The sequence below is a fragment of the Lissotriton helveticus genome, chromosome 12 (genome assembly GCF_964261635.1).
Source record: "Lissotriton helveticus chromosome 12, aLisHel1.1, whole genome shotgun sequence".
Lineage (NCBI taxonomy): Eukaryota > Metazoa > Chordata > Amphibia > Caudata > Salamandridae > Lissotriton > Lissotriton helveticus.
Window position 1 is genome coordinate 553096695 of NC_136073.1, and position 22548 is coordinate 553119242.

Sequence of the window (22548 nt, forward strand, 5' to 3'; positions counted from 1 at the left end):
ATTCAATGTCTTTATTATTGTAATGACTATTTTATTATATTTAATACAATAAAGACATTCATTCATTCAATACAAGTTTGTGTTTTACTAACTATAAAATTGTTTATATTTTACATTCGAAGGTAGATGGGTTGCAGCCTTGTTTTTCTTAGTTTGACCTCAGCGAGGTATGTCTACACTACCTCCAGCCTGTCCTACTCTCTAAAGAATGATACTTTTCTGTTTATAAGATTTTTGGTGTTTTTGTTCGCACAATATTACTCTTGCTGGCAGATTCAATGCATCAAGAGCAAAGCCAGAGGTGAAACTAATGCTCTCATTTAGAGTCTGGCTGAATGGGTGCACCACAATAACACTGAGGTGCTTCCACACCACCCCAAACTTGCTGTTCCCCGCTTTATTTAGAGATGATGAAAGGGCCATATTTATACCGGTGGTACTGACACCATCGCTGGTGTAAACCTCTGACCTCGTGGTCCATCTGCCAAGTGCTGCCAAGTCACAATGATGGTCGTCCCAACCAATGGAGGGCGGGGATGCTATCACTATTTTCCGTGCCTGAGGCATGGTGGATACAGACAGAAAACAATTTGGAATAGCCACCACACGCAGGAAGTTGGCTCTTTGTGCGCCAGGCCACCTGTTTTTGTATTGAGAAATAAACTTCTGCTTTGAGAGTTATTATCAATACAAAAACGTTGCAGAGTGGGTGGTTTAAAAATAGTATCTACCTGAACGTGTGCAGTGGGCTATTTTAAGGTGGATTTGGGCAGATAGTATGGAGGATGAAGAGAAGAATGCTAGCATGATGGGAGGCACACAAGGCATGCCTTGTCTGCTGATTTGGGCAGGGGTTATAGAAAGGCTATGGGCTAGAATGCCACCTCTTTGTGCAGTAATTTTACCTGCTGGATTTTCTGGCCACTACAATTGGATGTTTTTCTCACACCAAGCATATCAGAGTGAAGGAAAACTGGACCTCTTAATTGAACAGAATGGAATTTCACATTGGAATCCAGCTCCACACAGTTCTCAGTTGGGGCCCATGTGTTGCACGTGGGCTGACTCCATGAAGTACGAAAAATTTGAAAAAATACAAATCCTCCTCCACCTCCTGTAAATTGGATAATGTCACTGGTTGAAGTGGGTGGGATCTCTTGGGAACGACGTTTTCAATCTTTTTTTTATTTTTTATTTTACAATAACAGTTTTCCTATTTTTTGTTTAAAAGCAACCGTTCCAGAACAGATAATGCCAGCATTCAGGTGCTTCTCGCTGAAAGGGAAGGGGAGTGCTACTTCTGTTCTGTTAAACTAAGGAAGAGGCAGATAAAGAAACAAGAATAAAGCCATCTCTCTTGAAAAAAATATAAATGTATGCAATTGATTAATATGCAAATCTAAAGGATGCTTGGGAGCACTGATATTGATAATGGATAGTAGCTGGAGGCTTCTTGGTGACAAAGACTTTTTCTTTTTGAAAGGTAATGCAAGAGTATTTCAGCTGAGTTCTGTAGTGTGCCCTTCTAATGGAAAGTTATAAAAGGAGCATTGGCAAAGGCAATAGGTCAAGTCTACGCAAAAGCTATTAGCTTTGTCAATGTATTTTAACCGTGCTGTACAGCAGTGCTGCTGCAATAAAACATAGTGCTTTTCTTTCTGACTGGAGGTACGGGACAAACAACACAACACGGAGGAGGAAAGTGCAAGCAACGCAACACGGAGGGGGGCGGGGCAAGCAACACAACATAGGGGGGAACGGGGCAAGCAACATAACACAGAGGGGGATAGAGCAAGCAACACAACTTATGAGGCACGAGTGTATGATGTATTTATGGATGTAAGTTTGTATGTATGGTGTGTGTTTAAAAATATATGCATGTATTTATGCGTATACTTAATGTGTTCATGCAGGTATATATTTTATGTATGCCTGTGTACGTGCCTATATCTGTGTATTTGTTTGTTTCAGTGTGGCACAGAGTGCCTTCGGGCCCACTGATTGAAGCATAGACACGATAGAGTTAGCGCCAGTAGCACAGCTTGTAGGCGCCTTATCAATAATATACAATCAAAACATATTAACAAGCTATAAGCTTCAAAATCAAGGCACATCATCAAAATATAATTTAATACAATAATGAAGAGTGGCAGAGTAGAACTAGGTGAGACACCATCTGACTGACGGTGAACGAATATGGGCGAGTCAAGGGGTATGCTAATGGTCTAGAGGTGCCTTTCATTGTGTGCAGGAGTCAAAAGATTGAATGGTTGAATAAGTGGCGTGCTGCTGAAAGAGATTTTGTGAATTGAGGGGTTGAGAGTGACCCATTCAGTAAATAGGTGAACGATTTACAGTGACTTGGTCCATCAATCAAGGAGTGAAAGAGTAAACAAAGTTCTTAGTTTTCTTGAGTATCACTCACAGCAAGCGGACCTTCAGGAGCTTTGTAACTATGGGTTGTGTTACTGAAAAGGTGGAGATAGGCATTTCACTTATCTTCAGTTCCCAGGCTGCATCTGCCTCTTGTCAAAATGTCAGGGTTTGTGTTATTACGTATTTAGGCAGTCTTCTGTGGCCTGTGCCCATCCATGGTTCCAGCCCGCGCCCTTTGCGGTGACCACAGTTCTCTGCGTCGGATGGCTCACCACACCGACCTCACGGCTCTATTGGAAACATCACCAATAAGGTGTAGTGTAGTTCCTATATTCCCAATAGGCTCTGCTCATTGGAATATTGTACACTATAGTTCTGACCTAGGACTGAGGTCAGTATGTTTCTATCGTGTATATTAAAATTAATTGTGTGTGCCAAATAACAGGATAAAATACTCAACTGGTGCTTCTAAAATACGCCTACCCAATCTACCTAACCTAGGTCTAGTACCAGGGAAAGAAGTAGGTGCTGCTTAGCATAAGTTTTAGGTCTGCCAAGAATTGCCAACGGTTTCTCTAGGTTCTAATCAGCTCCATACCTTAGAATGAAAGAGGTTGGTATCTCTGTCTCGGAACTCGATTTCCCAAGACCCCGCAAGGGGAGTCAGAAACACTGGAGCTGGATTCTCGGCAGGAGGATGTCAGCTTCTTTGTCAGTGCGTCAGCTGGAGAGTCGGCTTCCTTTGGCACTTGCTGTAGCGAGCTGCGTCGGGCAAGTAGGTAGTCGAACTACACTGAACCACAACGTGCTTTGCCATAGCAAGTGAAGGTATATTTATACCTTGAAGGTGTGTAGGAATGCCAGCTTTGACGTAAAGTCGGGCATATGAACGTCATGGATCCTAAGGAATAGTCGTTCATGCATAATAATGAGTTTCTTGGAGATATCAATATCCAGGCTAGGGGAAGTCCCTTACAGCTTAAGAGTCTGGTTTTCCAAGAAATCGTTGTGACGTAGATGAACGGATGGAAGTAGCCATGCCTGTATTTGGGTAGTATGGACTATGCCTCAATAAGGGCTTGATTTATATGCCTATATAAGGGCAACACGAATTGTACCTATATAAGGGCATGAATCTGGAAAATTCATTTGCAATCTAAAACGCCATACAACAAAGGAGGTGCAGCACCCCATCTTTTCTTTGCATTAACAGAGCTGATAATGTTCAGGCCCATACCCAGGACACAAGTCCTAATAAATGTAGTGAAGGGACTAACCACATTCAGCAGAATGCAGGTGACATCATGGCGTGTGACATTACGGAGCGTCACATTGCACGTGGCACCACAAGAAGTGGCATCACGACTCACATATGCAAAGAGGAAATGAGGAATAATAAAGATATTTCTCCTTGTTTTGCCTGCCTCAAGTAGGTACACCATTTTGTAAGTCTTTGTAAATATGCGTTTGCGTGAAAATACATGGGTGGATACACGGGAATGCCCATGCACCACCCATGCAACGCATAACTGAAGCATGGTAACTCAAGGCAGCACTATTTGCTGCTTTGCATTACTTTTTTTCACAAATCGGGATTTGCGTGGGTTTGTAAATTCCAATAAAAAATTTGCGTCAGGCTGCACCAAAAAATTACACAATCCTGATACAAAATCTTAGTAAATCTGGTCCTCAGCATATACATTTATTATATAAAACTGCCACCAAGAAATTGGCATCAATGAGAAATATGACAGTAAATCTCTTCTTGATTAATTGGTTGCAAAGGCTACATTTTAAAAAGATTGTGGGGTTGAGGCACCTACGGCAGAGATTGTGAGTGCCAAGTGCATCTCAGGGAATAACAGCAAGGGTAGGACACCTCTTTTTGTTATTGCATTAGCTGGAGAGAACTGCGTTTTGTCTGGTCACACTTTTACACAGAGGGTTAATGTGTCTTCAGCAAAGCACATTGTGTAACATGCAGATGCCAGATTTGTACTTTATGTTGATTGGTAAGAGAGTTACTACTTTTAACACACATCTTTTTGTTACTTACAGTTCATAAATTGTGACTCCTACACCTTGTAACCTTCATTGTCTTTTGTAATAATCCTGCACATTGATTTACACATTATTGTCAATGATGTGTGAAAGTGATGTAAAGCGTTCTAACACCGTCGATTGCGATGAATAGCACTAGAAAATAAATAAAAAATAAGTGGTACTTTGTTAATTGCGTAAATACTCGTATAGACCATCACATCTGACATTCTTACAGTGAGTGCATGCACATCCCTTATAAAAAGGGAATTGAACAAAGTCTAAAACCTGCCTCCAAATTGTGCTTTCTCTTAAGTACTTGTAAAGTGATAACATGCTGTGTGCCTTTTTTTCCCTCAATTACATTGGAATCTAGTTGTGAGGCTTCAGACTGGAACAAAGGGAGGTCAGATGGCCCTTTAAACCAGGCCTTACCTTTGGCCCACCTGGGGGTGAATATAAAAAAGCCTCCACGTGCCTGCACCTTGTTGTCAGAACAGAAAGCAGTTAATGGTCAGACACTGCTGAATGGGTCCTGATTTGGGAAATTTCACTGGGACACAAAGGGAAGCTGTGTGATGGACTGTGAATGTCAGCCCCCTCTTTATTTACGTGCTATGGAAACAAGCACTGAAATACAAGCACGGCCCCGCGGCCGCGAAAGTTAATTGTGAGAGGGGGAGCAGGAGGAGAGCCCGTGAGTGGTGAGCGCGCGCTAGGGAGAGAAGTCTGCTGTTTTTTTAAGCACATACTTGTGCTTGTGGCGCGCTCCCGCAAGGAGTATGCCACCACAGGCACGAGTGTGTGCTTCAAAAACAGCAGAACGACGGCTAAAGGTCTCCTATGCAGCGCATGCGTGCTGGGTAGGTGAGACCTAAAAATGGGATACCTCGTAAAAAAATGCCAAAATTGTGGTAACAATTTATTTTGTTTATTCCGCTCTGTATGTTCCTGAAAGCTGGGAAGGTGGTGACTGTAGAGACGCTCCTATGTATGCAATACTAGGCACCATATACATATAAGATCACGGCTGCACTACATAAAGACTACGCAGACAGACATGATTGCAGATCCGATCCGGAAGTGACGAGCGATCCTGGCCCATTTATTTATACCCTTAGACCACGCCTGGCCAAAGGTTGTAACAATGTGCGGAGGCGTTTCCGGGGCACCACACAGCCCTGGGAGGAACAACTAGACCGTTACATCCCATCCCAAGTTGGTTCTTCAACCATTAATAATAAAACATGCTTTAACATACAAAATCAGCCAGTCTCTTGCTAGGGCGGGGATTCGGCCTGAGGTTGTACAGATGATGACAGTCTCCCTGCCTACGTTCCCTGTAGGGAGATGGCGCGCACCTGACCGGACGTCACCGCGCACCGCCTCGCGTGCATCGCGCACACAGGACATCGCGGGAGAGAGTCACGCCGCCGGCCGCTTTAAAGAAGCGAGCGGCGCGAACATCAGGCACTTTTGAATGCGGTGATGGTGGAGCGGGCGTAAGGAGTGCAGGTGCTGGGGCTTGTGGTTCTTGTGGGAGCGCGGGGCATACTGTGGCCTTTTGTTTAAGTATTGCTGTTAATCAGAGCCCCTTCACGTGCTCCGATTAACAGCAATACTTAAACAAAAGGCCACAGTCTGCTCCGCGCTTTACTAACAAAAGCGTGGTCCGTTTCCAAACACAGCGTGTGTTAAAGTACGCGCTGTGTTTGGAAACTGACTACATTTAGTTAGTAAAGCGCGGGGCAGACTGTGGCGTTTTGTTTAAGTATTGCTGTTAATCGGGGCCCGTGAAGGGGCTCTGATTAACAGCAATACTTAAACAAAAGGCCACAGCGGCTGGGGAAACCAGTGGAACAGAAGACAAAAGGGGCACAAAAACAGGGAAAAACGAAGTGGGACAGAGGGCAGAAAGGCACCAAAAACGAGTGGGACAGAGGGCAGAAGGGCACCAAAAACAAGTGGGACAGAGGGCAGAAAGGCACAAAAAAACAAGTGGGACAGAGGGCAGAAAGGCACCAAAAACGAGTGGGGCAGAAGGGCACCAAAAACGAGTAGGGCAGAGGGTAGAAAGGCACAAAAAACGAGTGGGACAGAGGGCAGAAGGGCACCAAAAACGAGTGGGACAGAGGGCACCAAAAACAAGTGGGACAGAGTGCAGAAGGGCACCAAAAACGAGTGGCATTTGGCACCGCAGACACGCGCGGTTTGGTTCCTGGCGCACATAGTCATGGTTGCAGCACACAGAGAACCTCCACTGCCGCACACAGAGGAAAAAAATTAGAGGGAACATTGCTCCATGCTCTTGTCGTGGATTCTTTGGAGAGGGCTGTTTCTCTGGATTTTGAGACATGGCTTCATCTGGACCTTCCTCACTGCGGTCATGGTGGGGTTCAACAGTCTTGGACTGATCCGTGGTTGGTGAGGTCTCACCCGGCGAAGGAACTGGCTTAAACCATGAATTGTTCCGCGTGACTACCTCACAGTAACGGCCATGCCATTTGTTGACTTCACAGTCCACAGCACCGGCTCGTAGGGAGTTCGGAACTTTCCTCCGCTCCACCTGTTCCCCAACCAGCACTGAACACCCCGGAGTCACTATTCTGACTCGCGCTCTCCGGCGGTGACTTGCTTTGTCGTTTGTCTGCTGTCTTCACGCTTGGGCGCTGGCTGGGTCATAAGGCTCTTGTCTCCAGTTGTCGGCCATGGGCAACATGTCTCGCCGAGGTCCAGTCAACATGAGCGACCATGGAGATAGTTGAGTGGTACAGTGAGGCGTACCTCGGTACTCTCTAAGAAACCGTTGCAGGGCGATCTCTGGGTCAGTGTGTTCAGCCATCGCTATGCGCAGTATCTTGTTGGTGGTGCGCATAAATCATTTGACCTCGCCGTTGGCTTGCGGCCACTGAGGTGTAATTTGGCGGTGCTTGATTCCCAACCGGTTCAGGAATTCCTTGAACTCGCTGCCTTGAAAAGGAGGCCCGTTATCTGTTTTAATAACCTGGGGCAGGCGAAATAGCACAAATGCTTTCACCAGAACTGGTTGCAGGTTGGCGAAAGCTGTTGATGACAGGAATCCAACTATTGGGTACTTGGTGTAACTGTCAATTAAAACGGCGGTTACTCTCCCATCGGGGAAGCTCCCAAAGTCAAGATTTACCCATGACCATGGGGATGGAGCGGGGTCTTCGGTGATCACTGGCGCAGGAGGTTCAGAATTGCCCGAGATTTGGCAAGCTCTGCAGTTGCGCACAACGTCATCCACACTGTCTTTGAGACCCGGTAACCATACCTTCTCCCTCATCCTTGACTTCATCCGTCCGATACCTTGATGGCCTTCATGCGCTAGGATTGTCGCTCTTTCTTGTAAGCCTTGCGGTATAACGATGCGTGACCCCCTTCGGATGACTCCATTTTCCACGGCACTGAGCTCGTCTCGAACTTTACAAAATGTTCCCAGGCGGGTCCTGTCCGGCTCACTCCATCCTTGGATGTTCTTAAGGAATCCTTCCCATGAACCATTCTTTAGAGCGTCAGACACTCGCTTGATAATCGGGTCAGTATCCATGTGAGACTTTATCTCGTCTATCGAGAGTGCTCGCGGGCATGACCACTGTGAGACTATGTTGACTAACTCTTCTGTCTGTGTGGCCTGTTCGCCGTCTGTCGGTACAGCGGACGGGGGTGGCGTACAGGAAATCAGCAGGATTCTTGGCATCTGGTAGATACACCAGATCCATTTGGTACTGCAGTAATTGGATGGCCCATCTCTCAATCCTTGGGGGTGGATGGGGCGCTGTCCCTTTGAAAAGTGGGAGAAGTGGCTGGTGATCTGTTACGACTTTGAAGGGGTATCCACTCACATATAAGTGAAAATGATTGCATGCCCATTTGATGGCCAGTGCTTCCTGCTCTATCTGTGAGTACCAGGCTTCCGTTGCTGTCTGGGCCTTACTAGCAAACGCTAACGAGACCCAGGTTCCTGGTTCCGTCTCCTGAGTGAGTAGGGCTCCCAGGCCCACTGGGCTTGCATCCACTAATAGCTCTGTTGAGCGGGAGGTGTCGAAATATGCCATGGTCGTGCTAGCTAACAATGCGGATTGTACTTGTTTGAAAGATTTGTCCTCCACTCCCGTCCACTGCCAAGGAGTTTCTTTCAATTGTTAGGTGTCTCAGCGATTCCGCAATGGTGGCAAGGTTCGGGATGAAACGTCCACAATATGTCGCCATTCCCAAGAAGCTTCTCGCTTCAGAGGCATTTGTTGGCGCAGGAGCAGACTGGATCGCTTGTGATTTCCTGGGGTCCACCTTGACACCTTCTGAGCTGAAAACATACCCGAAGAAATCAATTGTTTTTCGGAAGAATTGGCATTTGTCCTTGTGAAGGGTCACGCCATGTTCTGCTAGTCGCTGAAGAGTGGCTCTGAGACGACGGTGGTGTTCTTCAAGAGTTGCCGAGTGTATGAGGATATCGTCGCTTACATTGAGGACTCCCTGGGGTCCTGACAACACTTCCCTCACAGCGTTTTGGAAAATCTCTGCAGCTGAGGATATTCCAAGTTAAACCTCTTATAGCGACGAAGTCCAAGGTGAGTAGAGAACGTTGTAATATACCTACTCTCCTCCGCAAGTGTTAACTGATGATACCCGAAGTTGAGGTCTAATTTTGAGAACCATTGTGATCCGTTAAGGTCAGCTAGGATATCATCAACTGTCGGCGTTAGGTGTCTTTCTCTTTTTATTGCTTGGTTAGGCATTCTCATGTCAATGCAGATTCAGATTTTTCCTGGTTGCTTCGGTTTTTCAGCTATTACCATGGGTGACACCCAAGGCGTTGGACCAGTTACTTTCTCGATCACCCCTTGTTGCTCAAGCTTCTGAAGCTCCTGCTCTACTAGTGGTCAGAGATTAAAAGGGATCCGTAGATGTCTCAGGGCCACAGGTTTCACTGCCTTATCTATGTGTAGTTGTACGGGTGGTCTCTTTATTTTTCCAAATCCTTTAAACAGTTGTGGGAATAAATCCAGGATGTCATCAGTTTGTAGAACTTTTATTGCATTTGCAAAAGCAATCAGATTGAGGTCCTCAGCAGTATGACTCCTTACTAGTATGTCTGCTTCCCTGTCTACTACGTGGAAGGTCATTGTCACAGCTTGGGTCTCCGACTTTACCTGGACTGTCATTTTTCCTTTCAACGGAAGTGGTTTCTGGCTCCCGTACATCGGAATCCTGATTTTGGACGGTGTCAGTTGTGGTCTCGTGTTGAGCTTTTTGTAGTGTTGCGACCCCATTACATTGAACGTCGCTCCTGTGTCGATCAGGCCAGTCACAGGTGCCCCATCTATCTCAATGTTGCACTTGGGTTGTGGACATCGTCTCTTTTTGAGGTCGCCAGCAAACGACACAAAGTAACATTCCTCATCTTCCTCCGTGGAGGAGTCGTCCAGATGCTGGCTGTGGTGAGCAGGTGGCCTTGCCGATCGTGACGTTGTGGATTCCTTTAGCGACAAATTTCTTACCGCTCCTGTCAGCATTCTTCTTCCTGGGTTGCCTCTACCTTGTGAGCCTCCACGACACACACTCACGAAGTGGTTGGGGATGCCACACTTGGAACACGTTTTTCCTCTTGCTGGGCAGCTGTCTGGAGGGTGCTCTTCTCTCCCGCAGTATCCACACTGCGATAGTCGTGCCGTTCTGATGGGCCATCTTCCTCGCCCGCCCCGGGACAGTGTGCGAAGGGCATCAACCCGCTCCATTTTGACGTTAGCGGTTTGCTCTGCGTGTGGGTGGAGCGCGGTTTCCATTGCTGTTGCCCGGATGTCTGACAACTTGTGTGAGTGGGCAAGGATCAGGATTTCCTCTAGAGAAATGCGGGGTTGTCGAAGTATCAGTGTCTTGTTGCGGCATCCTTGAATGAGTTGCGCTGTCACCTCCTTGGTTTGATCATCCTCAGTGCAAGTGCTTGCTAATTCTCTGAGTCGTGCATGATAAGCGTCCATTGACTCGCCTTCTCTTTGCCTGGCTTGTCTGAGCTTGAACCGCTCGTAGTGGGGGTCGAAATGGGCGTTTAAAGCTTTGACCGCAGCATCATAGTCGTTGGGTGCGCCAGTGTTCCGAAGGTGTTCAAACAGCTTGTAGATTTCATCACCAGCAAAGTGTAAGAGCAACTATCTCTTGACGGCTCCGTCAGTTTCCCTCTGTGCCACAAAGTAATTGTCGAGGTGGCCGACCCACACCTTCCATCTTGGTGACACAGTAGCGGGGTCAATCAGTTCGCTGAAAGGCGGAAGTGCGGCAATCTGAGAGTGTATCGGATATTGTTGCGCAGGTGGTGCCACACCTGTTGAGCTGCTGGTGGCACCGGGCTCGACATGTCGTCTTTCTATTTGTTGGCGGTACTTGTGTGTTGCCACGTGCTAGTGATGTTCCCCCTTTTGTGTGCTTTGGTTTCTTTTCTTATATATGGATTTTTTTTTCTCTCTCTGGGGCTTTGTTGTATTTGCCACTGCTTGTTGGCCTTTCTTCTTTGTTGTGCGCGCTCTCTGTGCCTTGTCCTCCTTTTCCTTTGTGTTGCACGTGCCCCTTCTCGGTGTGATATCGTGCCACAGTTATGCCGGTCTCTCTCTGGTGCCTGACTGTCGTTGCCTTGACAGTGCTTGTTTGATTTTTTAAAAAAAATGTTAGTCAGTTATTTGAAGGTTCTGCACTTTCTGTTTGTGCTTCACACCACTCGCGTGGTATTTCTGGTTCCCTCACAGCTGCTCAGCCTTTCGCAGCTGCTTATTTGCTTTGCCGTGTCTTTTCTCCGTTTTCTCGGCCTCTGCCTGGGCCCCTGGCTGCCTCTGCGCATGTGCGCACTCGCGGGGACCTCCGGGCTGCGTCACAGCGTTGTCCACAAAGCTCGTGCTGTTGAAGGCGAGCGGTATGGCGTGCTGAGCGGGCCGCTTGCACCCTCTGTCAGCTCACCTCGTCTCCGACACCGTCTCGCCGCTAATTCAGCCGCTGGGCTCCGCAGGACTGCACGCGTTGTCACCGCCGGACCGGTTCACGCGGTAGGTGTTGGTGCTTCACAGTGGGTGTGCTTTGGACCATCCCACCCTCGTCACCAGTGTAGGGACGCTCCTATGTATGCAATACTAGGCACCATATACATATGCATGTAAGATCACGGCTGCACTAAATAAAGACTACGCAGACACACATGATGTGCAGATCCGAGCCGGAAGTCACGAGCGACCCCAGCCCATTTATTTATACCCTTTGGCCATGCCTTGCCAAAGGTTGCAACAATGTGCGGGGTGTTTCCGGGGCACCACTCACCCCTGGGAGGAACAACTAGACTGTTACAGTGACCTTAGCACAGCAAACCTTTCGGTGAAGCCACTTTTAGGCAAAAACAAACAGACACTTATATCCAGATTACTTTTTTCCTAGCTTTTCCCAAAAATTCAAAATGCAGCTATTTTTTGACAATTTTCCCGGTTCCCTAGACAACCCCTGGCTATCTAGAATCCGAGGATGTTGTAAAAACCAGGACGCATATTTCCCGTGGATACATTATGTGGGAAAAAAGTTACGGAGCTGTTGACCGGTGGGGTGGTTTGAGAATCTCTCAGGGTTCGCAGGAGAGATTTGTCCAACCCCGCTGACTTTCTCCCTCTCTTGGCAGTCCTTTGGCCTCAGAGTCACTAAAAGGTACGCTAGTGCTGCAGCACTGCCAGCTGCCCATTGAGGTCCAGTGTTTAGCAGCATCACTGGCAGGCAACGCCCTCGTCACTCCCAAGGCGGAGCTAGCATAAAAGTCCAATAAGAAAAGAAGCCCAATTTTCCCAGGAAACAAAACGAAAACAGAGACAACCTACAAAATGAGTGCGCGCAGCAAAAACACAGCCTAGGGACTATTTTTATTCGACCCGGAAGTACTGACATTACCGACAAATAACATCTGTTAAAACACCAAAGCAAGGAAAAAGCGTTTAAGGCTGAATTCACCGAAGCTCTGTGTAAGTAGTTGTCACCTTATCGAATAGCATGGGGAAATTTAGCAATATGAAGTAAAACAACGTATTGTTGTTGTTGTGTGATGCCGCTGGCTTAGAGCTTTGCTTTGGAGAATACTGAACGTTCTATTATGGTACGGTGGTTTTATGGTGCATGGTACCGTACCCTGCCTTTAAGTTAACCGAAGAGGACATTTACTGTACAGGTGTGCATCCTCCACCGTTCTTCGTACTATGCGTGTGAGCCTCGCTTAACGGCAGTGTGCATTGATCAATTTTTTGCACATACCCACTGGTGTGATAGTATTTATTTTGATCAGTGTTTTGAGACATTTTTTTCCTCCGCTCTTAGTGTTTTAGTGTGCGAAGTGCAATGGTCATTATGCTGTGCATGCGAGTTAAAATTTTACACGTTTTAACACTGCTGCATTCAAATAAATACAACCCATGTCAAAAAGGAAGATCATCCTGGACTCATCTGATGATTACAGTCAGGCTATTCCTGCAATTATCTGGGGAAGTCATCCCAAGCCATCCTGAAGTATGCCTGTAGGACAGGGGTCTTCAAACTGTGGGGCGCGACCCCCAGGGGGGGCGTGGAGTGATACAATGAGGGTCGCGCATTCGTGTCAAACTTCTGCCCAGGCCATAGAACTACGAGGGCTTCAGCCCCCCTCCTCCTCCTCTGTGTCTTAGCCCGTGCTGCTACAGTGCAGAGGATTTAAATCTCACTTTAGCCTCCCTTGCGAATTCCTTCCTCCTTACGAGAATTTTGAATATTCCAGCTTCCCGTTCCATAGTTATCTGCTTTCTTCTTTAATTTTCTACCCGGCCACGTCCCCCTCCCTCTCCTCTCCAGGTGTGGAACCGCTGATCGAGGTTTTTAAACGTTGGTTGCTTGCATTGCACTCCTCGTTGCCTTGCCACGGGAGCAGCCAGGTGCAGGGTGCGGGGGCCCTCGGTGATAAAGAGCCTGTTCTGGCTCCGTGGGGCCAGTCGTAGCCCCTCCCTGCCTACAGGACTGGCAGGGGACTGCATACACCAGTGTCACTTTGGAAATGTGAACGGTCAAGGGTTACAGCTCTTGACAGACTTGGCCTCTGCCATATATGAGGCGCCTACTGGACCAGCTGAGAGCCTGAAGGTCATCTTTAAAAGTCCCGAATTCGGGTCCTTTCCTACAGCTCGGCATCTTCGGATGAACCCCAATAAACCCCCCAGTGATGCATGTAAAGCGCCTCGTTCAACGCCTCAAAAGAGCGCAGCAGGCGCTGAATCTCTGTGCCACCGGAGCATCATGCGGGAGAAAGGTTAGCATGCTTTCATCAGCAAAAAACGGAGACAATTGTGTATAACGTGTTAATTTTTGACGCCGTCGTATGATGCCATTTTCACACCAGTCAGAGCATGTGAGTGAGAAACAGGATAACAAGCGAGCATCAAAACAGCTCCCAAATCTTCCACGTGACTCCAAGAGACGTACATATACTTTCAGTGAGCAAACCCAGTGAGCTGTACAGCTCGAGCTGCTGTGGGCTGGGCAGGGTCTGGAGTCTTATCCCTAGCACACCAGAGTTTTTAACAGGTCGTTAAAGACCATTTGCATATTTACATGCCTTTGTAAACTGGTTACCGAGGCTTTGCTTTTTTTCTGGTTCAAGTACCCCCTGAGCCCCCACTCTGCCTATTCCTTACTTTTAAACAACTTTATCACACAGCAGCTGTGAATAAAACTCCAGGAAGTTAAGAATGTCACAGGTCAACAACAAATGAAATTAACTAAGAACTAAAAAAAACATTCATACATCTCAAAAGGTTTTTTTCTGTTCACCAAGGGGCGGATTTACAAGCCCCTTGCGCCACTTTTGCGTCTCTTTTCATGTGTTAAAAGTGGTGCAAGGGGCTTGTAAATCTGCCCCAAAATGTTTTTCTCTTTTGCCGATTTCTATTATAAGAAAAATGTATCTTATAAAAAAACATTATATACAAGTCCTATTGCATCTCGGCACTTGTGAGAATTTGGTCCTGTGGATGTGCTGGAGTTGTAAAAAATGTAAAGCACTTTAGGGCAGATTTACAACAAGTAACAAAGCATGGTTCAGCAAGTCATTTTGTTGCGCCGTGCTCTGTTAGTTTGGAAAGCACAGAGATGCAACACATTTACAAGAATATGTCGCATCTCGGTCCTTCCCCTGCGCTGGCGCACAAGCTTCAGCCATGCGCCGGCGCAGGCACCCTCGCACCATGGTGCAAGGATGCCTGTGTCGTGGGGAGACTGTTTTTGTGCAGGAAGGGACACCTTCCTGCACAAAAACAATCACTACAGGCATTTTCCTCTTTCAATGCTGCTGTAGAATGCAGCACGCATTGAAAGAGGAAAAAATGAGGAGAAATGAAAATATTTCTCCTCGTTGCGCCTCGCTACGCCACCATTCACACGCATCTCCAGATTTACGATTTCTCATAAATATGGAGATGTCTTGTTCAATGGGTGTTGCGTGGGAACACCCTTGGAACTCCCCTTCCACGCACAGTGCTGCATGTGATGGGGCCATATTTACGAGGAGAGGAAAAGTCAAGCAGGGTGGCTTTTCCTCTCCTTGTAAATATGGAGGAGCCCCCTGCGCCACCAATACGTCACAAAAGTGACGTAGTGGTGGTGCAGGGGGCTTGTAAATCTGCCCCTGAGTATGTAGGCTTAGGAAACCGTTTGTTAACCTGCGGCACTGGCAGAGCCATGAATCCAGGCTTTTTGCCCACTGCTGCTCTGGGTCCAAAACTTGTTGTGCTGCCTGGACCAGAGCTGGAGTTTGATACATGGGCAGATTCTGCCTCCAGGTTTGGAAATTTTTCTCCTGAGGGGGTCCTTACACCTGAAAATGTCGACAGGGGGGTCTCTGCATCCAAAAGTTTGAAGACCTCTGCTGTAGGACAAAAAATCTAAATGTGATGACGAACCTAGACTCATCACAAAAACTACAGTAGGATGGTGTTCTGATGACTTCAACTGGCAGGGAGTGATTACCTTTTACAACTCCACGAATACTAATTGACAACTTCAGGATGAGGGCGAATTACTCTAGGATGGGTTCTAGGTAATTTAAGGATGACTGTCAATTATTGCAGGATGATCCTATAACCGCTCCAGGATGGAAGTGGATTACTCTGGAATGAGCCCATGACAATTTCTGGATGAGTGTGGATTATTCCTGGATGATCCTATGACAGCTTCAGGGTGGCTATTGATTACATCAGACTGGCCCCATTATATTTTCAGAATGAGTGTTGATTACTCTAGGATCACGTGGTGAAAGGGAGGCATGTTTTTATCCTTGATATTTGGATTTAAGCGGGGACTCCAAGACAAGTTCATTTTCACGGTCTGATGCGTCATTTTTAGTTGTGGATTTTTGATGAAGGACACTAGCCATCCCCGCTAAAAGGGCCAGGTTTTCAAGTTTCTGCAAATTCATCCGCGAACTTGCATCACCAGGCTGAGAAGTTGTGCTTTCAGCATGAGCTTTGTTACCAACTCTTATATAATCCAGTCCACTCTGCTTGGCTTTTTTGTCCTTGCATTTTTTCTCTGCAATTTCTTCCTCTTGTAGTTCGCGTAACACCCTCTTAAGTCTACCAGCGCTTCCCCGATTGCCACAGTCCATTAACATCTGCTTTTTCTCCAGTGCCCTTTGAAGTAACACCTGTTTTAGACCCTCTGTTGTGCCAGAATATCTTGCAATTATCTCTTGAAAAATATCCTGAATCATTAGACACTGTTTCTTCACTAAAAAAAAGCAAGAGAAAAAAATATATATTTACATATAAACTTCAAAACAGAAAAGAACACATTGACCACTTGCAATATATCTTCACGCTCTAGCCATAATATATAAATAAAGAGGTATTGATAATAAAGGACACATGTACAATCTATCCATAACCAAGTAAGTAAGTTTTCCTTAATAGACAGTACACATTGTAAGCCTGAACTTGAACCTCCTGAAAAAAGTTGCCTAAATAAAATAGTTTATCCAAAAATGGCTGCCTAATAGTAGTGCCACAAGCTAAACGTTTCAGTCCTTTTCATAAGTGTTACATTTGTCTCTGGAGAGCAATCCAAGGCATATGTGGGGACATGCATGTTCATTTTTACTGTCCATTATTGGATTAATTAATCACAAATGTAGGTTTTTACTGAAACAGGTTGGTAATTTGTACCTTTATCCTGCAGTTGCAAACTTATTATAAAGGTTTACTTATTGTGCTTACCAGATGATTGGAACAGAATCATAGCTTTACCGCTTCCGTGCGGCGCCGATTCCGCCCCTGTGCTGGACATTCCAGAACAGGGCGTGGTCGTGATGGAACCGTTCCGTCCTCAGCACAGCTCAGCCGTGATTGATGACGGAACGGTTCCGTCACAAGCATCAAAGGGGTTAAAATCTCTCTCTTCGGTGATTGGCCGACCAGCTTCATCTACATTTTCGACCAGCCATTTACAAAGAACTTCCCCGGGATTGTCCAAAAGCAGGAAGTCACCATCTTTTCAAACACACACAGAATGATCGCAAGGGAAAAACAGGACGTTGAATGAAGCCATGATTATGTCCTGCTAGATATAAAAATCAGGAATTAGTTTGTGTGTGGTTTAAGTTTCAGAGGTAAAATACAAAGCATATCAAACCGATTAACAGATTTAATTGGAGAAAAGAACCCCAAAAAGTACACTGACCTGGTGCAATTTCTATCTAATATGCCTAGATTTTGGAATACAAAGAAGTGTTTGGGCATGCACTGAAGGCCATTGAGGAAATTACCTAATAATCAACTTTATTTTTGGAGAGCCAGAGTGTATGCTTAGGTCTTGCTGCTCAGGACAAATAGTAATAGCAAAGTAGAGGCATTATGAGAGAAATAGAAGAACTATCAATAAGTGAACTTTCACACTGGGGTTCGTGACGGTAAATCAAGTTACCTATCCCCACAGATGCATAGAGAGTCAGATGCCTGCTACCCTCTGCCCACCGGCACCCCCAACATGAAAGGACAAGCGTTAAAAATGCAATAGGTTTCACCTTTTATTAAGCTAAAGATATTAGCTTTGCTAGTAGTATTGTACGTTAATTGTGCAATATGTAATGGCTTTATAAATGAAACAAAAGGCATTACAATGGCAAATACATAAAGCAAAAGCATTGGCATAGCCAATAGGTCTCCCCTCTGGGACCTTATAAGTGTTTTGCCAGAGGTGTTTGGAAGTTTGGTAAGAGATGCAATTTAACATAAAGGGATCCAATACCTCGTTGACACATGCAGTACCCACAGTTCACACGAGAAGAGGGCATGGGGAAACCTGTTATAAGATCTCAATCAATGGGGAAGGCACGCGTTACTGCAACTTGTACGTGCTTCCACCTTATAAATATTTAACACCTGATCCGAGGCAGTCGAATGCTAGAAGCGAGAAAGGAGAGCGCGCGGAGAGAGAGAGATATTAATGTGATTTATCTCCGGGCTCGATCCCTCTGCCTCGGTACTTTAGCAGTAGGTCAGGTTGTAACTGGATAATATATGGCTGGGATCGATAGTGGCAGATGTAACAAGACCTGCTTCATTTTTACCGAGATCTTAGCGGTCAAGGTAAATTAGCGCAAACAGGGAATTAAGTAATTGGCCCTGTCTCAATAATATATACAAACGAGTTAAAAACATTGCATGCACATGGAACGAAACCAGAATGATAGCCTGTTTTGCGAAAGTAGATATTGCAAGATGTTGGAATGCGTCGGACTACGTTTCCTAAATAGGGCGTAAACCTCAATCGCCACAGGCAACCAGGCCTTTCAATTACACAAATAGCAAACAAAATAAGGAACCAGCATTACAACGGCTAAGTTATTTGAAGCATTTATCCTTATGCTTTGAAATGCATCCATGAAAACTGCCAGTATTTTAGAAGATGTGCTGCTCTGCACACTACACAGCTTGGGGAACGTGACCAGGATTCAACAATAGAGCACACATTCATTTAGTAATGACAAGGCTCAACAATATACAATATTCACATAAATAAATGTGTTTAGCATTCTTTGATTGACAACTTTTCAGTAGATCGAAAACTGTTCCATTTGGTCGAGAATCTTGAATACACGCAGGTGCACTTGGAACCAACATGGGACCTACAATATACGGCAGTAATTTATTTTTCCTTACGGCGAAGAACTTGCTGTAAAACACATTTTTTAGGCTTTTTGCAATTTTCCACAACTTACACAGGCACGCACTACGTCACACATACACAAAAATACACATGCTCAAACACAAAAGGTGCATATTAAACAAGCAGGCAGGCTGATACAGACAAACATCAAACACACAAAATACACACACATTGCAACGCAGGCATTCATTATACACGTACGAAGCACACACATGCAGGGAGCTGTGTCTGAATGTGCATGAAAACTCGTGCTTTTCGAAAAATGAGGAAGCTGGTCTGGGACAGAAATTGAGCAGCTGGGACAGAGAGCGAAGAATCGATGCTGCTCTTTTTTAACAGCTACAGCACTTACCTGAGTATACGCTGGAATCGATGAAGGAAGTGGAGTTGGAAAAATAAAGAAATCTGTCCCTTTAATGGCCATTGCACTCACGGCGGCAGTCTTCGTTCTTGCCGTAGACCAATGACGTCACTTCCGGCGCTCGTATGTGCGTAGGCTTTTGCTAGAGGAATCCACCGGCTTCCGGTATATGAAAAGGTGAGAGAGCTGCTCTCCACTGAGGATCTGCGGTTCGAGTCCCAGCCAGCCGGCAGACTGATGGTTTACAGTAGGTGATTTTGGCATTGTGTTCGAGGCAGCTGTGCTTTTTAAAAATGTATTTTAGTATTGTGATGGAGTGAATTCGGCAGTCACCATGACGACAAAGCTTGTTTTCCTTTGCAAGACCTGTTCCTCGGGCCATGAGCAGGTCTGTCCGCAGTTGTTTAAAGAGTCTAACAATCGGATTTCACTGAACTATGTGTTTATGGAAATACTCTATGAGGGAAGTGCAGCCTGGGGGTACAGAAATTATCATATCACAGCAGCGCCTCCCGGCATTCCGCATTCATAAAAAGTTTGGGGGTTTGTAGGGCTTTTGGATTTTAGGGCGTACATGGTCATTTTAGGGTTGAGGGTGGGTTTGTGTTTTGGGGGGCCAAGTGTTATTTAAGGGTTTAGAGCATGTTTAGGTTTGGGGTGCGAGGGTTAATTTTAGGGTTTAGGGTGTGTTTGGGTTTTAGGGTACAAGGGTTAATATTAGGGGTTAGGGTGTGTTTGTGTCTGGTGTGCAAGGGTTAATTTGAGGGTTTAGGGTGGGTTTGGGTTTTCGGGTGCAAGGGTTAGTGTTAGGGTTTAGGGTGTGTTTGGGTTTTAGGGTACAAGGGTTAATATTGGGGTTTAGGATGTGTTTGGGTTTGGTGTGCAAGGGTTAATTTGGGGGTTCAGGGTGTGTTTGGGTTTTGGGGTGCCAGGGTTAATTTGAGGGTTTAGGGTGGGTTTGGGGTGCAAGGATTAATTTGGGGGTTCAGGGTGTGTTTGGGTTTTGGGGTGCCAGGGTTGATTTTAGGGTTTAGGGTGTGTTTGGGGTGCAAGGGTTAATTTGGGGGTTCAGGGTGTGTTTGGGTTTTGGGGTGCCAGGGTTAATTTGAGGGTTTAGGGTGTGTTTGGGTTTTGGGGTGCAAGGGTTAATATTGGGGTTCAGGGTGTGTTTGGGTTTTGGGGTGCCAGGGTTAATTTTAGGGTGTTTGGGTTTTGGGGTGCAAGGGTTAATTTGGGGGTTCAGGGTGTGTTTGGGTTTTGGGGTGCCAGGGTTAATATTGAGGTTCAGGGTGTGTTTGGGTTTTGGGGTGCATGGGTTAATATTGGGGTTCAGGGTGTGTTTGGGTTTTGGGGGTTCAGGGTATGTGTGGGTTTTGGGGCTCCCAGCTGCAGGAGGTCAGACGTTTATCTGCAATTCATTGTGCAATCATCCAACAGTTTGCATTTTTCTGGAAAACTGAAACCAAAGTGGTGGACGTGCTCTTTAAATAGACAAACAATTCCTGTTAAAATCACCAGACGTAAAAACATCTTATTGAAAACACAATAGTACATTTGAAGTATTCAGATGCTTATTTTCAAACCCCCCCCCAAGTCATCAGGAACTATGTCATCTTGTAAAGTTATCGGAGAGTCATTTACAAGTCATCCTCAGATCATCAGGAATAATGACACCTGCTGAAGTCAGCAGATACTAATTTTCAAGTCCTCCTTAAAATATTACGAATAATGACACCTAGAGTCATCAGGTACTCCTTTTCAAGTCATCCTTTAAGCATCACGAATATTGACACCTACTAAAGTCATCAGATACTCATTTTCAAGTCATCCTCAAATAATCAGGCTGAGCTTCTGCAGCTTGCTGATGACTTCAAGAGCTTGACGATGTCTGATGACGTGTAAATGACTTCTAAGGTAGTTGGATGATCATCCAATGACTCTGGGATGGCTTCTAAAGTAATCCTGTTTGACCTGGGAAAGGCAGTGCCTGTGGACCTAGAGGTTTCTACTCTTAAAACTATTGGTTTGCATCAGCTACGAGGCTCCAGATCTGGCGATACCTCAATGCCCATTTTTTGATTTTTGAGAAGGGAAGGGTGTGACATTTCCCAGTTGAGGTAACTACTAGATGCAATTACATATGCTCATTTTGAACTAACAAAAACCATAGCTATACCGTAAACGCATTGGAGAAAAGTAAGTTAAGAAATATAGGTCGTCATCGTAAATACGTATTTCAATTTGTATGAACATGCATTGTTGTTTAAAATGTGGATACCTTATTCATTACATACATTTTAATACACTTGTCATCACATGCCCCACCTTGTTTCTTTTTCCTGTACATGAGGCATGGCCTAGTTGAGTGATGGGAACAAGATAGGATTTATTTTATCCAGAGTGGAGTACTTGTCTCTGTGCGACATTTGTAGGTATGGGGAACAGCGTCACACACGTAAATGCACTGCATTAGTAAAGGAATCCCTTGTATTGCCAGCATTAATGTGTCTGCAGTCATGGGTGCATGGTTACATAGATGCAGAGGCACTTCATCCTTTTTTTAAAGGGACCAATAAATTCAACTTTCAGACATCAATCAATCAATCATGCCATTTGTAAAGCGCACTACTCACCCGGGAGGGTCTCCAGGCGCTTGGGGGGAGGGGTATGCTACTGCTCGAACAGCCAGGTCTTGAGTTGTTTCCTGAAGGCGAGATGGTCCTGGGTCAGCCGAAGGTGGATGGGGAGGGAGTTCCAAGTCTTGGCAGCCAGGTAAGAGAAGGATCTTCCTCCGGCGGTGGCTCTTCGGATGCGTGGTACGGCTGCGAGGGCGAGGCTGGTGGACCGTAGCTGGCGGGTGGGCGTGGCTATCACTGCATCGCAAGGGAGGGAGGACCCTAGAAGTCTTCAACATTTACCTGAGGGGCTCTAATGCTGGGGCTTCACGTTTATCATCAACAGGCCTAAGCAGCGAACTAGCCTCTTGTAACATCGATTCTTATGTCCTTCTTGCGGGGGATTTTAACTGTTGCTTTGAGCCATTGTCCAGGGAAGACATTCTGGATACCTTTGACGAGGACTCAAGGAGAGGTATCCCTATTTTAACTATTGATCCGATCCCTAAATGGACGCAAAGCGCAATAGATATTAATGCCCTTTGTCTGGAACACAATTTGAGACCAGCCAACGGCCGTTCCAAATCGGACCTTATGGGAGCCCATACATACAACAGAACGGGGCGAACTTCCAGAATTGACTTTGTCATGCTCAATTTTAATCTTTGGCCCTTCCACCAAGACATGGAGGTCATTGTATCTTGTGACAGTGACCATAATCCACTCTCCCTTTTGATCACCTTCCCATGGCAAGATGGGACTCATGTTGGCCCAGACCACAAGTGGAAAACCTCACGTGAAGTCGCTCCCTCTAATTGTAGTAGACGCTTGAAGTGGGCAAGAGTCTCGGCGGACGAAGAGAGGCTAACACAAGCTGGGTCTATTCTGCTAGAGGCCGATTCCAAGCTCGATACACTAAGCCCCACTGGTAAA

At 45.9% G+C, this 22548-nt stretch overlaps 2 protein-coding genes across 4 annotated transcripts in view; one reads left to right on the top strand and one right to left on the bottom strand.

The window, feature by feature from the left end:
• Positions 1-6294: 6294 nt before the first annotated feature.
• Positions 6295-19111, bottom strand: LOC144799562 (uncharacterized). Of its 3 annotated transcripts, XM_078670930.1 has the most exons (3): positions 18992-19026; positions 16689-17028; positions 6295-16203 (listed from the first exon to the last, which is right to left on the bottom strand). In XM_078670930.1, the coding sequence occupies exon 3, from the start codon at positions 10416-10418 to the stop codon at positions 9321-9323; it is 1098 nt and encodes a 365-aa protein (XP_078527056.1). In that variant the 5' UTR covers positions 10419-16203; positions 16689-17028; positions 18992-19026; the 3' UTR covers positions 6295-9320. The 3 variants fall into 3 exon arrangements, 1 of the variants encoding a protein (XP_078527056.1); XR_013603839.1 differs by lacking the exon at positions 16689-17028 and having other exon boundaries at positions 11627-16203; positions 18992-19111; XR_013603838.1 differs by lacking the exon at positions 6295-16203 and having other exon boundaries at positions 16862-17031; positions 18992-19092.
• Positions 19112-19148: 37 nt separating this feature from the next.
• The window catches only part of PSME3IP1 (proteasome activator subunit 3 interacting protein 1), a 156179-nt gene continuing 152779 nt past the window's right edge, over positions 19149-22548 (top strand). The window contains exon 1 of the mRNA XM_078670931.1: positions 19149-19251. Coding sequence (XP_078527057.1) covers positions 19238-19251 — 14 coding nt within the window. The 5' untranslated portion in view covers positions 19149-19237. The remainder of the gene's footprint in view (positions 19252-22548) is intronic.